Here is a 21,702-nt window from a genome sequence, read left to right on the forward strand (position 1 = left end):
TAAACAAGAGAAACTCTCATATTAATTACAGTTAAATCTGTTTCTAAAACTGGAGGAGATGAGCAATTCTATCACATCATAAACAAAGGCAAAAAACCCCCCCCCCACTCTTTCTTTCCTTATGCCACAGTGCCATATTACCCACCTATCTTCACACCCACTGAATTTTAAAATTTGTTTTTTAACTGAAGAAAGACTCTTTAAACCCATTCAATCATAATAAAGGAAATTACGTCTGAACTACGTACTTCCAAACTGCTTCCTTATTGTATTTGAGCTGGGAACTATTCACATGTTAGTATTTGTAGAACAAAAAAAAAAGCAATCTTTGTATTTATCTATTCATAAAATTTAAAAATCTTCTTAAATAAACAATACACATTGAGAGAAATGTGGAAAATAATGTCAGTGGAGAACCCAATAATTCAGACTTGACCAGGTTAGTCACATGCATTAAACTTTTCAATAAGATATTTTGAAACAATATGGAAAATATATTGAAACAATATTAAAATATGACTAGGAAAAGCTTCCCTGTCTTGAAAGAAAAGTTTGAAAGGCTGAAAGCTACTTTTAGAAGTTTTTTCTCATATGAGATATAATGGTTCAAACAATTTAAGGATGACCAGTATGACTTAATTCCAAAACACAGATGAACCATTATTTTAAAGTACTGTAATTTGTTTTCATTCAATCAACCCCTACAGCATGAATTATTTTTCAGATTGACAAAAAAGATTTTTCGTGTTTTTATTTCAGTATATCAGAATGTGAGTTTCCTCTTTCATTTTCATGCATGGTTAAAACAAACTGTCTTTTAATGCTTAAGGATGAAAAAAAATACTGCTAATTCATCAATAAGAGCTCTCAATTCCCAATCCATTCACTCTTTATGCACAGAACAATGATGAGGGAAGCCATTATCCAATGGAATGAATAGTCTACTGTCCCATGGCTGATGATACTCTAGTTCAGGGCTGTCAAACTCCCAGCCCACGGGCTGAATGGGTCATGCACTGGCCACGCCCATACCCGGTTTAGCAAAGGGGGAAAAAGTCCCGAGATGTCACATGACGCCACCATGACAATGTGAGTTTGTTTGTGGTAGCTTATTCATACATGCTACTTTTTGTAGTCTTGCTGTAAAATATAATTGACTTCTTCCCTAAAAAAAGCTCATTTATATATGCTAATTATTAGATTTAGCACTGCAGCGATTGATTCTCCCTTAAAATTGCTGAACGTTTATATATGAATCAATCCATTGCAGCCGGACACTGACAGAACGTGTATGGGTGAATTTTTGTTTCAATCTAGGATCAGTCATGTAGTAAAAATTAGAATGGAGTGAAACCCAATTTTAGAGCCATTGGAAGATTTAGCAAGGGAGCTATTCTTCACTCATGTCTGTAGTCTGGCCTAGCAAAGCTCAGTTGAGGACATTTTTACACAATCTGTTCATGGGTACACCACAAGTGAGCAAATATATAATTTGCATCAAACCTGTGTTTAAGCAAATAAGTCTGTAATTATAGGTTATTTGTATTTCATTGGTCTAGTTCTTTGCACTGAATAGCTCAATTACTATTTATTTACATAAGTCATTTAAGTAATTCTATACAGCACATATCTTGATATCGTAGTTGCAGGTGCAATCTGAGTGCATAAAATCCAAAATCCATAAATGGACATCTTTAATTGGACTTCCCAAAATGGTTGAATTTTCCATTTTCCATTCCACATGAGTAAAAAAACAGAGGATTGGCAATTTTGAGGGTGAAATTGTTAAGTATCTTATTTTTCTCTTTAGAATTTTGCCAAAAAGCTTAAAAACAACCTAGAAAATTAAATTATTTGCAGTGCTGGAAGCATTCCTAAAGCCAATTTATCAAATCCTGTACTGTACCAGAATATATACAATCAAAATAAATGAACAGTAATTTGCAATAGGTATCTATCATAAGGAGATATAAAATTAAGCTGTAGTTTACACCCAGTTAGCTTTGGTGTTTATACAATCATTTCTGATCAACAACTCATTTAGTGCCACTGGACTGAGCCTGAGTAGATCCAGATTAAGCTTTTCCTAAGTCTTGTTATACTGAGGGACTTACACTGCATAAATAATATTTTTTTTTCATTGCTCATAACTTTTCTAGAAAAGGATAAGAAAGCAGTGAGTTGAATTTCTGAAGTTCCCTGAGCCTTGATCCTAAAACAGAGTTCAGAATGTTATGTGAAAAGAGCCAGTAATTTATATTACACAAGTGCTGTTTGTTACCTGACTTTATCCTTTATAGAAATCCTCTTATAAGTAATCAAAAGGTGAAATTTGGACTTGGTCTTGAAACAGCAAATTGAATTCACTATATATGAAGCAGACACCTGGATATAATTTTAGAAGTGACAAGGTTGGGGAATAGCAATAATACTGTCAACTCTAGTAACAATTGTAATGACTCCAGCACAATTATAGTTTAAAAAACATGGAGTACAGAAAGACTACAAGTAATGCCATGATAGATAAGCATAGAGGCACTATTCAGATATTTATTTACGTATACTTTGCTAACATATAGGAATAATTAACAAAAATACTTACAGTACTATAAAATACCATAGGCATAACAAAATAAATGTAGCCTAACTGTCCATCTGTAGTTTTGAATTTAAACAATTCTGTAAAAGCACTGAGTTTCTCCGAATGCTCTCCATTGCCAGAAGACTGAATAGGGATTGTTACCCAGAAATTTTAAACATTTAAAAAACAGCAAAGCAAGCTGTGGGAAATAGAAAAAAACACCTTCGAAATGGACCATATGTTTGTCTAGCCACAAAAACTGATGCAAAGTTTGAAATATGGCTGTCAATACTTTGTAAAAATGCCAGCTAAATGAATAAATTTTCTCCCCTTGCAAGAAATCAAAGCTCTTGCAAAATAAATATATAAATAATTTTTCACACATAGTAACACTTAGCTTATTATACCAGATGATACTTTTCTTCTAGAACTGCTTGCAAATGTTTGTAAAAGAGGGAGCTTGAACAAGATTTATTTCAATCAGGCAAGATAAGAAACAACAAACACTGACATGACATATCCATGGCAGAGAATCTTGTGTTGTGAGACCTTGCACAAGTGACATGAGTGAAGTGTCACAGCAAGGGCTGTGAATTGCTGTTATGAAAACATTTGCAGAAAACTTGCATAATTACATGAAACTGCAAGAAAAGCTTTCTGAAATGCCATGGAGATTGAACGTAAATAAATACTTTCCATGACAAATAAAGTATTCAGAGTCTGTACTGGTTTCAACTGCGGGAAACTGCATAAAGTGGGTTTCACGGGGAAAATGGAAGCAGTCGATTATGATTATTAGATTGCCCAAAGGTAAACAACAGGCTAGCAAACATGACCATTGCAGGAAAAAGGTACAAATAAGAACATTTTACTGATTGCATTTTTATTGATCAACAACTGAAATAAAGTTCTCTTTCTGGCCCTTTTGGGCAAAAGAGAGCATGGGCAGACTATAACCAACTGGGAAAGAGAAAGTAGACCCAAATGGTTGGAATAGAATAGGGCTCTTAAGACACAGCACTAGAATTCTCTGACAATAATTTTCTAACATCTCTTCTATAAATTATGCACGAGAAATTCCAGAATTCTGCAACCTTGTCTAATTGGCTTGAGTTCTACCTATTGTGTGAAGCCTGACATTAATATCTGCAACACTATAATCTCTCTCTCTCCCACACACAAATATCAAAAGTATTTTACAAAGAAATCAGACCAAGTTTTCAAAGGAATGCAAAAGGAAAATAAAGGATCTATAGCCATTAAGGTTTAAAATAATCAAAACTGCTGAAAATTTCTCCTATTTTGTTTTTGGAATTCTCATTTGATTTGATGGGAGGGAAAGTTGTTATTGTTCCTACCCTATCGTTTCAGAGAAGGAGAAAAAAAAATACCTTGAGGAAACCACAAGAATTTTTCTGTTTTGAAATTCCTGTAATTTTGAGGTGGCCAAAAGTAAATATGTAGACAACTTGCCTTTATAGTGAAAGAATATGAACTGTTGGGTTATGTTATTGAATGCATCATTATAGAGCAGATGTATATCCAAAAAGGATTCATCTGTTTTTTCTTCTCACAGTACATGAAATAGAAAAATAACAACCTTTGTCAAGAGATCAACTCCTTCCCAACTAAGCTGAGGAGAAAAAAGCAATGTTATAGTATTTCAACTATGTGAAGTACCTGAGATTGGAATCTTTTCCTCCGAAAGTAGATAGTTTTGCAATATTAGTACCAAAAAACACAATAGCATTATTTTTTTTAAAAAGGTAGAATTATGAATGTGGTAGGGATCTGAACCATACAGCTGAAGAGATATTTCAGCTACCATGAAGATTATGCTCTCTGTATTTACCTTATAAATGCCCATTAGATGTGGTGAACTGGCTACTTAATAGTAGGATGAAACTACAGCTGAAGCAGAATTGATTTGCATCTCAGTGATGTATCGTGTGAATCCAAGAGACTCTTACAAATCATAAGCTTTCTAGCACTTCATTTTTTTAAAAAGGCTACGAAGGAATAGTAATATTTTTCAGTAATTTCATTCCTCAGAAAAAGTATTTTGAAATCCAAAATAAAGAGTCGTTTGTAAACATTGTGATTCCTAAACTATAAAAATAAGCAATAGAAGGCAGGTGTTCATAATATTCAAGTCTATCAAGTACTATTTCTCATTGAGACAGTTACTTACATCAAATAATTTTTCTATGTACATTTCTTCATTGACTTTATCTCGAAGTATATCTTGATTTTGACGAACAAACATAATGTAAGTATCTGCAAGATCCATCCCTGGTTTCTGTTTTAGTAGGAAAAAGAAAAAAAGATGAGAGAGTGGTATAAGCTACAGAGGTACAATTTGCAGTGTTATTTTTATCATATACATCTGTGTATGTTTATATACACACACACACACACACACGCACACATATATATGATAAACTGCACATGTATGTACATACATGATAACATAAAAACCTGCATACATATGCACATTATTTGTCTTATAAAAAGTTCATATAAGATTTAAGGGTAAATCAGATTAATTCATATGGAGCCCAATTTCTTTTAATAGGGAACTGATGTTGCCCTATTTTAAAATTCCAAGAAGTTTTTGAAATATATTCAAGAATTATGTTTCAAGCAGCATTGATATATGTATATGTATGTGTATATGTATATGAATATGAATATGTATGTATGTATATGTATATATCCAAGTGCGTATCTGGGTATATTTTGCAAGTGTGGACACACAGAGGCAATAATGCAAAACAAAGAAACTCAGCACACAATAATGGGAGAAAAATGAATGTTGATTATGAATTAACAGGCTTCTATAAACAGCATGAGAAAATACATGCGTAGTACTATGAATAAATATTTAAAAAATTATATCATCCATACATACACAGTTGTGGTCTGCAGTCTGGATGTATAGTAGTATAGCATAGATATGAAAACAAAAGATGGATACATTATAGATCAAGAAAACGTACTACGCAGTTTTGACTAAATTCCTCCTGTCTTGTCCCATGTCATGTCAGTTCATAGAATCATATCTCCTTTAATCATATCAAGTCATGACACACTTTGTAGGAAAACAAATGCTAACAACATACTTAAATGATTACTCTTTACTGGTTAGTGAGCATAATAAAGATTATTAATCAATCATTACTTCAATAGCCCAGTCTGAAACTTTTCTTAGGTTCTGACAAATCTAGAATAGCAATTACTCAAGTTAGACATAAGTAACTAAACTACCATAATGGAAGTTCAAAATAATCTTGGAAAACTAGTTAAGATTCTAAATCAAAAGCTATAGATGTAAGACTTTCCGCATTTGGCCCCAATCCAGAAAAAGTTCCTGAAAGTCAAGTGGAAGATGCTTTATTTGTTATATTTATTTTAGTGTAGTTTTAATAATATACTAATTGTTATTTTAACAGTAGTAAACCACCAAGTATTCACAAAAAATGAAGTGGTAGATAAACTGCATAAATAAAAAATAAATATTTATTCATAAAATATCTGAAACTAAAAAGAAAAAAGATACATTGATAAATACAATAATATAAACCATTTGGCACCTTGGAGATTTCAAAGAAAACAATATTAGAATACAAATCTGACATATAATGTTTGTAATGAACTGTGTTATTTCCACAAATATATCTAAATAATTACTTTTCCTCCAAGAATCCTAAAGGACGATTTTTCTTTGATACTAGCTACCCAATATTTTTTGTGAAGTTGAATAGCTTTTTAATACACAAACATTTTTTAATGCATATATTGACTCTGGGATTCAGATTTATAGAGGGAAATTCATCACAATGGATTTAGAGTTTTAAAAGGTTTTTTATAGTGCAAAATGCAGCATGCATCTGTACAGAATAATTGTGTTTACATTAGAAAAATTACCCAACCATTTTCTGCTCTGGTCATTAGACAATATACACCATAGAATGACACAATCTGTCATAAGGTGATCATGTTTTTAGCTTTCCTAATCACTACAGAATAGGCTGGGATGTTGTCAGTTTTGCCTTCACCATCTGCCTTCTAATTCTTCCCCCCCACTTAATAAATACATACTCATCATGCTGTTCTTTTGTGATAAGCAATGTAATGCAGAGTGCAGAAAAGGAGTAAAATCTAGTAAATCACAGATCAGAAAACATTAGAAAAAAAATAAAGAAAAAATTAGCTAAACCTAGTCTACAACACCATCATTTGTTAAACTTAATCCATAGTTTTCTTTCTTGCAACCAATCATTGTTTCCAAAAAGAGACATGGGGCTAATAGGTGGTTTTTAAAGTTGCTATTTGGGAGAAAATGAAAGCTGAGATTTGTCAGAATGTTTGAAAGTACTGTTCATCAGAGTCTAACGGTACATCTATGTCAGTGATGGCTAACCTTTTTCTCGTCGCATGCCAAAAGTGTGCACACATGCACGTGTGCCTGCACCCATAATGCAATGTGCATGCACCCCCGCCCCCTGCAGATGCATGCACGTCTCCCCCCCCCCACATGCATGGCAGATACCCAACAATCAGGTGGCTGGCGGGGGAGCAACACATGTGCAGTGGGTCTGTTCCGGGCAACTTCTCGCGTGCCAGGCAGAAATGGCTCTGCGTGCCACTTCTGACACACGTGCCATAGGTTCGCCATCACGGATCTAGGTGATGGACAACAGATTTAAAAAACTTCCAGAAAGAGGCATGTAGCTAAGAGGTCTCAGACAGAAAAGCAAGAACAGAAGAGAATACCTGTTAACTCCCGGTCTCTCTACACTTTATACCAGGGGTCCACAAGCTTCGCAACTTTAAGACCTGTGGACTTCAACTCCCAGAATTTTCCAGCCATAATAGCTGGCTGGAGAATTCTGAGAGTCCACAAGTCTTAAAGTTGCCAAGTTTGGAGACCTCTGCTTTATACAGTTCATTAAGTAGGAAACTGAAAACATAAGGACGGAGTCACAAAGCTTGTTTAGCTAGCTAAATGTGAAGACAATTTTCCTGTGTTGGAGATAATAACTGTTAATAAAACAAGTCCCTTTTTAACAAAGTGAGAAATCAAAAGAAAGAACTTGCAGATAAGCAGTAAAACAATACCTTGATTTTTTAAGTAAGTAGAATCCTTAAAGTATCAGAAGAGTAACTTTGGAAGAGTTTTATTTTATTTTATTTTATTTTTATTTATTTATTTGATTTGATTTGTCAATTGCTTACAAGATAATAGATGTAAGTATAAACATGAGTCAGAATACAGGAAAAAGGTACGAAAAAATGGGGACAATAGGACAGGGACAGGAGGCACGATGGTGCACTTATGGATGCCCCTTACAGGCCTCTTAGGAATGGGGTGAGGTCAATAGTGGTTAGTTTGAGGTTGAAGGAGTGGGGGTTAGAGGATGTAACAACAGAGTCAGGTAGTGCATTCCAGGCATTGACCACTCTGTTGCCGAAGTCGTACTTTCTGCAATCAAGTTTGAAGCAGTTTACATTGAGTTTGTATCTGTTGTGTGCTCTTGTATTGTTGTGGTTGAAGCTGAAGTAGTCATTGACTGGTAGGACATTGTAGCAGATAATTTTGTGTGCTATGCTTAAGTCTAACCGTAGACGGCGTAGTTCAAGGTTGTCCAAGCCCAGAATCTCAAGCCTGGTGATATAGGGTATTCTGTTACGAGCAGAGGAGTGTAGTACTCTTCTTTTGTTTATAAAATAAACTCATTACAAATAATCTCACGCAATTGTTGAACAACCCCAGTTTAGTTTATAGTTTGCTAAAAAGTAGTTCCCTATCAACAGTTATCTATGATTTATCTAGATTGTTCCCATCCTGAAAATATTTGAACTATGACAACTGCTTCACATATTACCTCTATTTTTTTTAAGTTCTCACTTGTCTCTTTTTGAACATCTCAGTTCTACCCAACAACTTTTACAATCTTCCTTTTGATCATTCACTTTTCCTTCGTATACTTGTTTTGCAAATCATCTTCATTCATTCTCTCTACATGACAAAACCTCTTTAATATACTTCTTTCATACTTATAATTCACTTTTGCATTTTTTTCATTCATACAGCTCTCATCTGATCTTGATCGTTTTCTTAATACATATAATTTGAAAGTACTCCATTCCCACACCATTCAATTTACGTTTGATTTTCCTGACGTACCAAATTCTTGCCTTCATATAATAACAGGCAGAAACAAAATCCTATATACATCTCTTTTGCTTCTTTCACCTTTTATTCCAAGCAACAAATCTCTACCTGCAACATTTCTATCAGCATTTGGCCTTCTTAAGTTTTTCATCCATCTCACTACCTTTAGTAAATATATTACTAGAAAAGATAAATTCACTTACTTACCATTTTTTGCCATTGTGACCTGCAAGCATTCATTTTTATTTTTCCTGTCAAACACAACTATTTCGGCCTCTGATATTTTAATCTTTAGACTGATCCTTGCTGCAATATACAATCTTGTCTAATGTATTTTTTTTGTGTGCTCCCTAAGCATGGTTGTTTATTTGCAGACATTTCATTACCCAGTTAAAGTAATTCATTACCCAACTTTGCAATTGTTATCTAGTTCAAATCAAATCAAATCAAACAAATCAAACCTTTATTTTCAATGCACAACGTGTATAATGAAATTGAATGAGACTCCCTTGATGCAGCCCGCATCAAAAACAAAAACAAAAAACAAAATACATATCAATAACTCAATAAATGAAAGAAATAGAATCCCTAAACCCAAATAAGTAATAACTAACACACATTAGTTGTTACCTAGTACCCAGTATTCCCTCACATCAGCTTCATTCAGCTTTTATTTTTGATTCCATTCATTCTGCTGGAAGCTCCTTGTTTAGCACTTTCAATCCACCTCCAAATCTTTTTTGGAGCATTTGTTTTTTACATGCATTTTTTCACATCTACAGGTTTTTCCTCAAGGTTCATATTATTATAGTTCCCATTAATATAACTCCATACATTATCGTGGTATTCTGTGACATATTCTTTTCACACTTCCATATCTATTCAAGCAGCTTCCATATCCTCTTTCCTTCCCATTCATTCTGTTGTGAGATTATTTGTCTTCTACAGAAAGCAAAAGTAGGCTGAGGTACAACAATTACATTGAATATTGTTCCTCTTTCACTCCTGCCTTGCTAGTTTGTCACTGGCAGAGCATAAACTTCATTGGAATATGAGTGGAACATTCTGACTTAGTAAACTGATTTCTTTGTGGAAATCAGGAGCATTAGATATTCTCTTTCTAAGTAAATTTCAGTGCCAGAGTGTGCATTATATCATAATTATATGAGGAAGGACAATACCACTTTTGCACTCTGTCCAGGATAGTTAAGTTAAAGGTTAAGATGTAATGTTGCAATATTGCTTCTTACTAGAAGCATTTGTGAATTAATGTTATGCGGAAAAATAATTTTCACAACAAATCACAACTTACTGTCTTCATAGAAATCTGTTTTCAAGTTTTTAAAAAATCCAGAAAATAGTCAATTCTTGAGGGAAAAATTCCCATTAGCAGTTTTTCCTCCTTTTTCTTGGAGCTGTTTACCTAATTTGTGACATATGGGAATTTCACACCTCGTGAATATATTTTCATGTAGCTTGTGGCATGAGACTCTAATTATTAGGAGAATATACACAAGTAAGATAGATGCAACAGCTGGTGACATTTACCAATTAGAATTACAGTTCTTTAAAACACTTTATACTTTTTCCTCCCTGCACTGTATACAGAGTAATTATCTCTGATAAATTTGTTGAAAAAGGAAATTTTTTCTTTTAAATAGTTTTAGTTGCTATATCTGAATATATTTAGTTGCTACATCTGAATATACACAACTGATGCTTCAAAGAATTTACAATGGCAAAGCCTCTAGTTAAAGCTAATGGAACTATATTATCTAATTAAGATGAACAAAAAAATTAATGAACAGTTACTAAGTACAAATATATCCTGTTAAATTAAAATAGTTTAAGTATGCAATGTAAATTTTAATAAGCTGTTTTAGCCAGTCTAAGAAACAAGAATCCTGCTTTGCCTATATATTTAGTTGGTTGTCACAGAAGAGAGGTTCATGGCCTCTGATGTGTGAATGCATCACTGTTTGACCCTCTCCTACCTGGTTTTCAACATCTGAAGTCTAGTCTAATGAAGAGAAAGACATGATAGCAGTCTTTCAATATTTGAGGGGCTGTTACAAAGAATAGGAAAACAATCTATTCTCCAAAGTACCTGAAATCAAGGCAGGAAGAAATGGATGGAAGAGAGATCCAACCTAGAACTTAGAAATTTCTTGACAGTGAGAACAATTAATCAGTGGAATGGCTTGCGTTGATAAGCTGTGGATGTTCCATCACTGGAGATTTTAAAGAAGAGATTGGACAGTCGTTTTCTGGAATGGCATAGGGTCTCCTGCTTCAGCAGGGGGTTGGATTGGAAGACTTCCAAGGTCCCTTCCAACTGTTATTCTGTATTCTATGATGATGCTCAAATATACATTACTAGAGAAAACTGCCCTCGCAGTGTAGTTAAAGTCTGATCCCAGTATCTGGAGGATATCAAAATCTGGGTGGGAAGAAATAGGTTAAAATTGAACCCAATTGAGACCAAGTTGTTGCTAGTAGAGATGGGTTCCCTGTTGACTCTGGTCCTGGGTTTTTGGTGTTATCTCGCTTGGTTTTCTTGCAGACGTTTTTCTCCCACTCCAGGTAACATCATCAGTGTATGGGAGTGTGAAATTTGTTGGATTTTTACCCATAATAGTTAGTTTTGGTTCAATTATAGTTCTTCTTTGATAATTCCTTATTATATTGTTTCTTTTTAGATTGTATAACTGGTGCTAATTTCTGCTTATAGCTGCTGGGGAGAATATGTCTCTGGACTTTTCTTTCTTTCCTTGCTTACTGTATATATTTTAAATGGGATTCTGATGATTTTTTTTTTCTATATGATGGATGATTTGTCAGAATGTTGAGTTTCCAGGAATTCCCTAGCATTTTTTAATTTGTCTCAATTTAAAATAGTAACAGTTTCTAAATTGAAATTGTGGTCTGTATGTTGATAGATTAAGGCATTGTCATTATGCTTTTTGATTGCCAGATGATCACAGATGTGTTCTGCTAATTTTCCATCATAGCTGTTACATTTCTTACATTGTAAATTGTGGACGATGTCCAACTTATGGACTCCAGTTTAAGATGAGTTAAATGTTTATTATGAACATTTTAATTATTTCTATATTGTTCTTTATAAAATGCTGAGAATCAAACAATTGTGGTGCTTTAAAAATCTGAGTGATCATAAATACATTTGGAGGGAAATGAGTCATTTTACAGTAAAATATTTTTTAAACTACTGAGCAAAATAGGGGCAACAAAACTACATGTACAGTTAGATGCTCAGCATTCAAAAGTGCTATGAGAATAACATTTTTAAGAAAGTGGTTTTACTGCATTACAGACTGGACTTTGCCCAATGCCTTGTCCGTAATTTTAGTCCTGAATGCCAGGTCAATCTGTGACATGGACTTCCTCATTCACAATTAAACCTTGGATGAGAAGTCTAATGTGGCATGTTTCACCCAGATCCGGTTGGGTACATGCGGAATTCCTTTTGTCAATTGTCCAGCTGGTGAATCCAGAAAAAAAACACCTCCTGGGACATTATTTTACCAAGAATATAAACTTTATTGAATAAACCACATTGGCACAGAAGAAGCAAAGCCAGGATTTCCTGCTCAAAAGCAAGCATTCCCCCTTTCCCTACGGGCCACCCACAGTCTATTTACATCCACCGGTCAATTTACATCCACTTCTGCTCATTTTGTTATGGGAACCTGCCACCTATGCTGGGACATCCGGTCAGTGTGTCCTTGCAATGGACGCAATGTGCCACGGGGGATGCTTGAAAGCCATTCCCCCTTGTATTCCATTCCACCCCTCCTTTTTCTTTGTCAAGATGCAGAATACAGGTGAAAATATGAGTCAGCCTTGACACTTCTCTTTGAAATGTGACCACTGACCTCAAGCGTAGTGCCAGTTTTGGCCCCAGGGCATAGATAGTGAACTACCTATACAGATGATCCTCATTTAACTACCATTCATTCAGTAACCAAAGTTATAACAGAGTTAAAGGAACGGTACTCATGTCTGGTCCTCAACGTTACAGTCGTTGAAGTGCTCCTGTGATCACATGACCAAAATTCAGATGCTTGTTAGACTGCCTGCCGTTTATCACTATAGAGTGTACTTTGAGTTCCCACCTGCCTATTTCCCCCCATCTCTGCCTTTTTGGCTGCCTTGCAGTCCCCTGTCCCTGCCACCCAGTTGACCTTCACTGTCTCCTTCCCTCCACTGATGAGGTGCACCTGTCCTGGCCTTTCATAAGGCAGCTGCTGGTCACATGGCATTTTCTTCCTGAATCTGCTTGTGGCCTGAGGCCTTGTGGAGACGTGCTCACATGACCTCAGTGATCTCACCACTATGTGCACAATGGCTACCAATATGTTTCTGGGCTGGTTGTCCTCTATAAAGTCTTACATTGTACAGTGTTCAGTTATTGCAGGATTTTTGATCTCTTATTACTTTTAGCCTATCTCACAAGATCTGAACAGGTGGTTATATTCTTGGTCCCTTCTCTTAACAAATGTCATCTCATGGGATCCAAAAGGAGATATGTCTTCTCTGTCTCCATACTCTTCTTAAGACCTGAATGGCTGTTTGAAAGTTCTGATTCTTTTCTTGGGCCCTGAGTCATACTGATGTCTTTAATGAATGCTTAGGCAGATTTATGAATTTGCCTCAGGCACAATTTGTTTTTTAGGATTTTTTTTCATTTGATACCCTGTTTGCTGTTTTAATCTGATATTGGCCACACAGAATCACACTTGTGAGTTGGCTAGCTTTATAAAAGGAACGTATAAATGGAATGCACTGTATTAAATAAGTAAGTAAAAAATAGGGGTCCACCGTTGAGATCTGGTTTAAACAAAATTTAAAATTACAGAAATAAGCTTATTTCAGCTTAGACCTGGGAGTCTACTACTCATGCATGTGTAAAAAGGGGGTTGGAAACTTCATGAAAGGCAACAAGCTTCAAATGACCCTTATTGGAAATGTACAATTCTTGTCTGTGTCCTGTAGTAGTAATACTAGAGGTCAGGCTAGAGACCAGGATGCTGGAATTAGATCATGGTCTCTTATGTTTCCAGCTTAATCTGTTATTTCTGAAAAGACAAGTGTCGTAATATAAAGTAGCCAGGGCCAGACCTTATCATTTCATTCTGGCTAATATAAATAAAACATAGTTTCATCAAAACCTCAAATTCATCCTTTTTGATATGAAATAGTAAATCAATTCTCATTTGGGAATGGCTGTTTCTAGCTGAACATGTTTATAACTTCTTTAACTCTACTCCTTTCTTTTGAATTTTGCCATGTTTCATTCTCATAAAAATCTTATTCAATATAAAAAATAATTTTCTCTTGCAAGGTTCTAAACAGAAGAACTAGATACAAGAATAATTAGACACAAGGACAGTTTTTTCCCCCAAACGCCATCACTCTGCTAAACAAATAATTCCCTCAACACTATCCAACTATTTACAAAGTCTGCATTACTATTGCTATTCATCTTCTCATCACTACTTATTACCCATCCCCTCCCACTTGTGACTGTATGACTGTAACTTTGTCACTTGTATCCTTGCAATTTATATTGACTGTTTCCTAATATGATTTGATTGCTTATTGTACCCTATGACTATTATTAAGTGTGGTACCTGATGATTCTTGACTCTTGACGAATGTATCTTTTCTTTTGTGTACATTGAGAGCATTTGCACAAATTCCTTGTGTGTCCAATCCCACTTGGCCACTAAAGAATTCTATCCTATTCTATGCTATTCTAAAGATGTGGAATGCACATTTGGAATCCTACAGTAAATAGTTTGGAATAGGGGAAAGAGGCTTGTAATGGAAAGTAAAGGGTGGGAAGAGGATTAAGCTCACATCCTGCTGTTTCTCTGTTCCAAATTTCATGTCCCTAAAGCTGCTTTTTCAAAGTGTCATTCCACACACTTGCAACTCTTTACAATGCAAGTCTTAAGACTGACAAATAAATGTGTCCGCTACGCATGAACCAAATTTGGTACTCTCCCCAAGTACTATATGGATTGAAACGTTGTCATATCCTTAAGAATTTTAAAAAGAATCTAATATATAATTAGGACATTTCACTTCCTTTGAATACAGTGGTAATGAAAAACATTTATTAACTCTACTATGTGGGGCAGGGGATTGGTCGTGGTGAGCTAAAAGGTCTCTTCAACTCTACAATTCTGAATCTGAGTCATATTGGTTAAGTTAGCAGGACACTTTGACTGGTGACACTGGAAGTAAACTGCTTTAAAAGCATCTACTGGCATCGGGATTAGTCATCACCCAAAACACTGAGTTAGAAGCTCAGGGCAAAGACTTAACTGTACTGAATTGTGTTGGCACCAGAGGAGCGTCTTATTTTCCTGACCTTTATAGTCTACATTTATATTTACATTTTATGCCACTTCATAATAATAAACGGCACAACTCTTTATGCAGCAATAAGATGATCTGTATCATATTAGCAGTATTGACTAGAAATTTTGGAAGTTGTGTGTTGCCACTGTTGCTAAAAATATATTAATTTGTCACAAATGCTCAACAGTATTAATGTTAATATTTTTTTTTAAAAAAATTAGGGGCCAGAGTTATGCACAATGGAAAGTACCATTTTGCCTGATAAACATCTGATAAATAAATGCCAGATTTCAAATGCAGCTTTTCGTTTACTTGGTTCTGGTGGAATTCTATGTTCAGGCAAGAAGTCATTGCTTTCAGACTGATCCTACCCACCTGCCAAAACTGTACACAGCTAAATGTAAAAAAACCTGTGACGCATGCATAGAATACAAGGAAATTAAATTTTACAGTAGGAATACTGTTTGATGGGTAACACACAGGTATCCAAGGGCACTAGCAAGAGAAAGAAAAAGAGTTTAAAACAAGGAAATTAACAGCAGTAGATCCTTTTCTTGAGGTTAATCACTTGTTAACCTGATGAGATGAACAGTATTTGCAAAGAGAGAGGCAGAAAATTTCTGGTTAATTATATGCTGCTTTAGGGGCTCCTACTTCCTGTGGTTTCACCTAATCCGCAGGTGTGGATCATCCCTTCCCATTCACTGGTGAGGGGAGGGTGGTCCTTTCTATACAGCTTCCCTCTGCCCTGCAAGCAACAGATTTAAATACAGAAGGACATACTGAACCTTTTTACTAAATGTTAACAATATATGAAAAGGACATATTGCTTTTTAAAAAAAACAAAAACGATGAAGACTCCCAATGCTCCAATATACATTTTAAAGAATTACCTTAACACACACAAAAAGCTACTTTATATTTCATTAAACTAGGATATAAAATGTATTTTTCCTCAAGATTATTCAGTCACTGACTCACAAAATCTAAGCTATTTTGTAGTCATTTAAATACTGTAGATTCAAGAAAGTCATTTAAATACTGTAGATTCAAGAAAGTGGATATAGAATGCATTCAAAAATATGTAAAAATCTTAACCAGTTGTAATAATGATAATAATATTTGGATCAGTAGACTTTACTTATGTTTTAAAGTGGCTAGATAATTTAATGAATTTTTATAATTTAACACTGTCTGCTTTAAGTTTCTGGCTTCAGTAGGCTGATATTAATATACTCATTTTACTCACCAAATCTGATTCATTGAACATGTCAGGCAGTGTCTGGATTTTTTTACCTGACCATTTGTCAGATCAGACATTTCTACTAGAATGATCAAATTTTGTACTTCTGCCAGAATAACAATTGACTAAAACATCAATTAGTCAATTAGCTAAGGTGCTTTTGCTGATGCTGAGTAAATTGTTTTAACTATTACCTTAATGGTTTAGCCAAATGTGAAATTGTTTCCTTACAAAATGTATACCATTGTGACACAGGTCTGAATGATTTGAAACAAACTGATTAACTGGGCTTTCTGTTATATGATATTTTAAACATGAATGATTTGTCATGAAAAATATATGCAAATATTACTTCTCAACTTAAGAAAAAAGAACATTTCAAAAGGATTTAGGAAATATGATTACTTAATGTTATCATAGTTTGGATGTTTCTTTTTTTCTTTTAAACGGAGTATATGAAATATAATACAAGTTTTCTTGATTTTGTTTTCTCTCCAGACCATTTTTTCTCCGTTTAAAACTTTTAAAGACATTTTAGTTCTTTGTTTAATATAAACACAAAGATACGCGCACACGCACGCACACACACACAGTAACTTGCATTCGCTAAGGAGACACGATAAAGAGAATTTGAATTTTCAATTAAATAGAAAACACATTCAAATTTCTTTCCCCCCCCACCAAATCTAAGGATATTTCTTGTTTATAAAGAAATAACAATCATGACTTGCATCTATTCCAGATTGTAAACCCATTTTTCTGGGTTTACAAAGAAAGGATAGGAAAGCCATAGAAAGCTCATCACAAGTCAATGCATTTATTTTGTGGACTGATTTAATATTTTAGAACATTTAATAATGCATCTATACCACAAAAGAAAAATCCTTAGATTATTGCCTTTCTTGAAAAGATTGTCCCACAACCTCAACATCAATTTGCTTAAGTATTTAAGAAATAATTGACATGGTATTATCCTTGAGATCAGAGAAAAGGCATTGTTCTGTATTCTGTACAGTGGTAGATTTTGTCTTCCGTAGAGATGCAGATAGATAAACTCAACAAAACATTCATACAAAGTCTTTATTATTGGTGCATCAGATATCCTCATAACTCACATTTGTGACAAAGTTCTTCTTAATGTCCAATTAATTGTATATCTGTCTTGTAGGTAAAAAGATGGTTATCTCCTTATCCCTTTCCTCCCATCTCGTAGCGGTAGTTACCATGAGTCTGTGAGTCCAGGCAAGAGTGAAGAAACCTCTCCCAACCCATCGAGGGTCAATTTAGTGACCAATCAGGATTGCAGATGTGGTCACGTGACATGAACTACATTTCCCAGGATACCTTAACTACATTTACCATGATGCAATCCCTTAAGGGGACAGCTCACAATTGCTAACTAACTATCCAATTCCCATATACTGGCTGGACAGCACAGGCATAATAGGTAAAAGTCAAGGAAACAGATCGTTTAACAAGTAGTTTCTAAGTATCTTAGCCAGATCCTCAGTGACAATAATTGAAGCTGTTATCTCCGGTGTTTTAATATTATGTATAAACTTGCCATAGCAGGTCTTGGAAGTTCTAAGACCCCCTTTGAAGGTGAAAAGTAAGAGGACTTCTCTGCCATGATTGCCAAAATTATGTTCCAAACCTAGCATTGTTGGTATGAAATTTATATTATTTGTACTCCAATCAGCCTACTTATTTCATTTTCTCAATAAGCCAAAGAGTCAGTGCAATTCTGCAAGACATTGAACAGAAATAACTATTTCATATTAAGATCAAGACACAGACAGAAACATCGGTCATTCCTATTCACATTTATGTTTTACAATCTAGCCATAATCTAGGAGAATTAAGTCTCCAAAAGAAAGTTACAAATTTCTGGGTGCATATCAAGTTAATACTTCCTACATTCCTGTGGAAGGAATAAACTATTACTAGTCCTTTATGAGAAAACTGACAGGAGTGTTATTAAGACAGAAATGGATATAGATGCTGATCTAAACTTTCTTGAAGAACAGATATTCAAAATTCAATCACTAAATGAATGCTTATTTATTACCTCCAAGATAAGCCTAAAGATCACTAAATAATTGTTAAATACAGTTTTTGATGAAACAGTAAGTCGTGAAGGGTATTATTAGCTAAATTATATTTTTTAAAAGGCAAATTAAAATAGACAATTAAGGATTGATTTGGAGAAGTATATTAATGTTTTGCTCCAAATTAATATTGCAAATTGTATTCTTAAACACAAGAGTTACAAATATGCACTTGCTACAGTGACAAGGTTCAAATCCTGATTATGGCAACTTCTTGTTCAAAAAGAATTGTTGGATTCCAACCATATACAGCATATTAGCATTGACCCAACATACAAGATCAGGTTTGTGTCTGCACATGAATGTGAAGAAGTGATGTATGAACTCTTTACAGAATCTGACAGCTGAGTTACAGAGTACAAAGTACTATTTTTCTGCAGCATGTTTTCTTTCCAAATAATCCAGTCAAGTGTTCCAATATCAAAGTAATAAGCCACAAGAGAACTGTATAAGTTGTCTATTTAGAAGAGCACAAACACATTGCAGCACTCCTGAAACCTTAAAAAGGAAACAGTTCATCTATATTAGGGCTGTCAAACTTCTGGCCCGTGGGCCAGATGCGTCACATGCTGGCCACGCCCATGCCCGGTTTAGCGAAGGGGAAAAAAGTCCTGATATGTCACATGATGCCGTGTGACGACATGAGTTTGACATCCCTGATCTATATGGGTATCTATGCAACTTTACCAAAAAGTGACAGTCAACCCAATATAGCACAACCAACACAAAAAAGAATAAAAGTAAAAATAATAACATTGCCATAGATCTCAGAAATCACCTGAGACTTAACAGATCACAGATAATCAGAGTTGGAAGGGACCCTGTAGGTCATCTAGTCCAAGCAGGAGACCCTACACCATTTCTGACAAATGGCTGTCCAATCTCTTCTTGAAAGTCTCAAGCGATGGCGCTCCCACAACTTCTGAGGGCAATGAGTTCCATTGGTTGATTGTTCTCACTGTCAGACTTCTACAACTACATGGAATCGGTGTAGTACATAAACCAACTAAAGCCCTCCAAAATATCCTAAGTAAACCAAAAGACTCAGCAGTCCTAGAAGAAAAAAAATAGGAGTCATCTGCAACAACTTACATTGTAAATAAAGACTGCCACAGCCACTATGTAGGGCAAACAGACAGAAGACTAGCAGAACGCTTCCATGAACACCAACTAGCAGTCAGAAGACATGATGAAATTAATTTTACAGCATATGGACAAACTTAGCCAGTTTCAACTGGGAAACCATGACTATCTTCGACCAAGCCAAATCCAAAAACATCAGAGAATTCCTGAAACCCTGGCACTCTTGACAAACTGGCATCAATAGACACATAGACATAAACAACATCTACATACTATGCAAAAGAGAAAATCAAGCCAAAAAGGGAACAAAAAGACCAAAACACCTTCCCATCAGCAATCAACATCATCAATATTAACATCAGATCGGAGGAAATTATTAAGAAAATATTGGAATGTGCTGAAATGCGTAGATTGACATTTGAAATTAGAGAACAAGAGGATAAACAATTTTATAAAATTTGGGACCTTTTCTATCAATGGTTAGATAATAAAATACAATAATGAAATATGTAGATTTTTAGAAAATAATAAATATATAAAGATGTACTTCTTTCTTATTATTATATCTACAAAATGTTTTTAGGATAGATTTGGGAGGATAATATGAATTGTTATAAAATAAACTAAGTAAATTATGGTTATCTCGTAAAATATGAATGAATAAAACTATAGTTAAATGATTGATTAATAATGATACTAGGGTATTCAATTTTTGATTGATAATATGAGCTATTATGCAATGTAACTGTAACTGAAGACTACGAAATGGATGCACAAAAAAATTTGTAAACCAACCAGCACACTGCTTGTATACCTATGGAAGAAAGTTCGATGTTTTTATGTTTTGTTTGTTTATGTTTGTTTTTAAAAACCAATAAATTTTTTTAAAAAATATGAACATCAGACCAACAATCAAGGAATAAACAATATCTCGATCAAGGAACTGCCAAACAAGTTAACAGTAAACAGCCCAACCAAAACAACTCCAAGACCACTATCACCAACACTGACAGGGCAAACCACTAGAATATAAATTGAGAGCAAATTCCATTCCTTACTAGCACTGATGATGTTACCTAGTTTTGGTAATGAAATGTCTGCAAGAAATAACCAACCTCAGAGAGCACCAGTATCCCTCAGTCCAATTTGAATTGTGAAGTACTATATCTGTGATGGCAAACCTATGGCACACCTGCCAGAGGTGGCACATAGAGCCCTCTCTCTGGGCATGCGAGCCATCGCCCCAGCTCAACTCCACTGTGCATGTTGACCTAGATCTTGGTCTCTGCTTCACCCAACCCCACTTGATGTAGCTGCTTTCAGAAAGCAAAAGTTATGTAGTGTTTATGGTGCTGGACAATGAACAAGAAAATACAGATTCTAATCACTCTTTAGGCATGGAAGTCATTTTCTCCCAGCCCTAACTGGTACTAGGCATTGTAATAAGGTGATTGAAAAATGAAACCTCTTGTCACATCATGCAATATAGAACAGGTGAATATAAATTTAAAACAGGTGGATCCTGCAACCAAGCAGGACAAATGCTAAGAACAACATATAACTGCTTTGACTTACTTTCAATGCAAACCTAAAGCTGACTTCTATCTGCTACCCTCTTTCTCCAACAATATGGCCTCCCCCAATAGGAAGTCCCAGCATGTTTTATACGCATGAAATGAAATTAAGCCCCTCCCCCTAAATTAAGGCCTATATTAAAACATGTGAAATGGGGGGAATGGTGGGGGGGGGGGGCTTGCCGTTAGGAAGTACTTTTGTGGCACACCCGGATATGATGCTGCCTGCGTTGACCCCGATATGAAGTGCCCCACCAATGCCGAGGTCAATATCCAAGCCGTCACTGCCTGCCCGAAGATGCAAGGGGGGGGGGGAATTAAGTCACCCCCAAAAAGACGACCTAGCCATTTTTTCAGGGCTCAAAAAAAAATAAGACCCGGCCTTATTATATGAGAAACACGGTATTTTCCCATCACTTCCTCCTTTGATCCTGGAGCTACTCTGACCTTTGTCTTCAGCCTGAGATTTTGTTCCACATATATCTGGCCCACTTTAAGAGATAGCCAGTGCCATGGACCATAGAGTTGGGTATTCCAGAGGGACA

General features: G+C 35.2%; 1 protein-coding gene across 13 annotated transcripts in view; it reads right to left on the minus strand.

The window, feature by feature from the left end:
• CADPS2 (calcium dependent secretion activator 2) overlaps window positions 1-21,702 on the minus strand; it is a 294,667-nt gene that overhangs the window by 20,712 nt on the left and 252,253 nt on the right. For 9 of the 13 annotated variants that reach the window (XM_087969373.1, XM_026669061.2, XM_087969372.1 and 6 more), the window contains one exon: window positions 4,773-4,880. In XM_087969373.1, the coding sequence (XP_087825499.1) occupies window positions 4,773-4,880 (108 nt within the window). Of the gene's footprint in view, window positions 1-4,772; window positions 4,881-5,492; window positions 5,511-21,702 lie in introns of all 13 variants that reach the window. The other 4 variants (XM_087969369.1, XM_087969366.1, XM_087969365.1 and 1 more) reach the window with 1 other exon arrangement.

Source organism: Notechis scutatus, chromosome 6 (genome assembly GCF_049901735.1).
Source record: "Notechis scutatus isolate UNSWTSFEM ecotype Mainland chromosome 6, rNotScu1.2, whole genome shotgun sequence".
Taxonomy (NCBI): Eukaryota; Metazoa; Chordata; class Lepidosauria; order Squamata; family Elapidae; genus Notechis; species Notechis scutatus.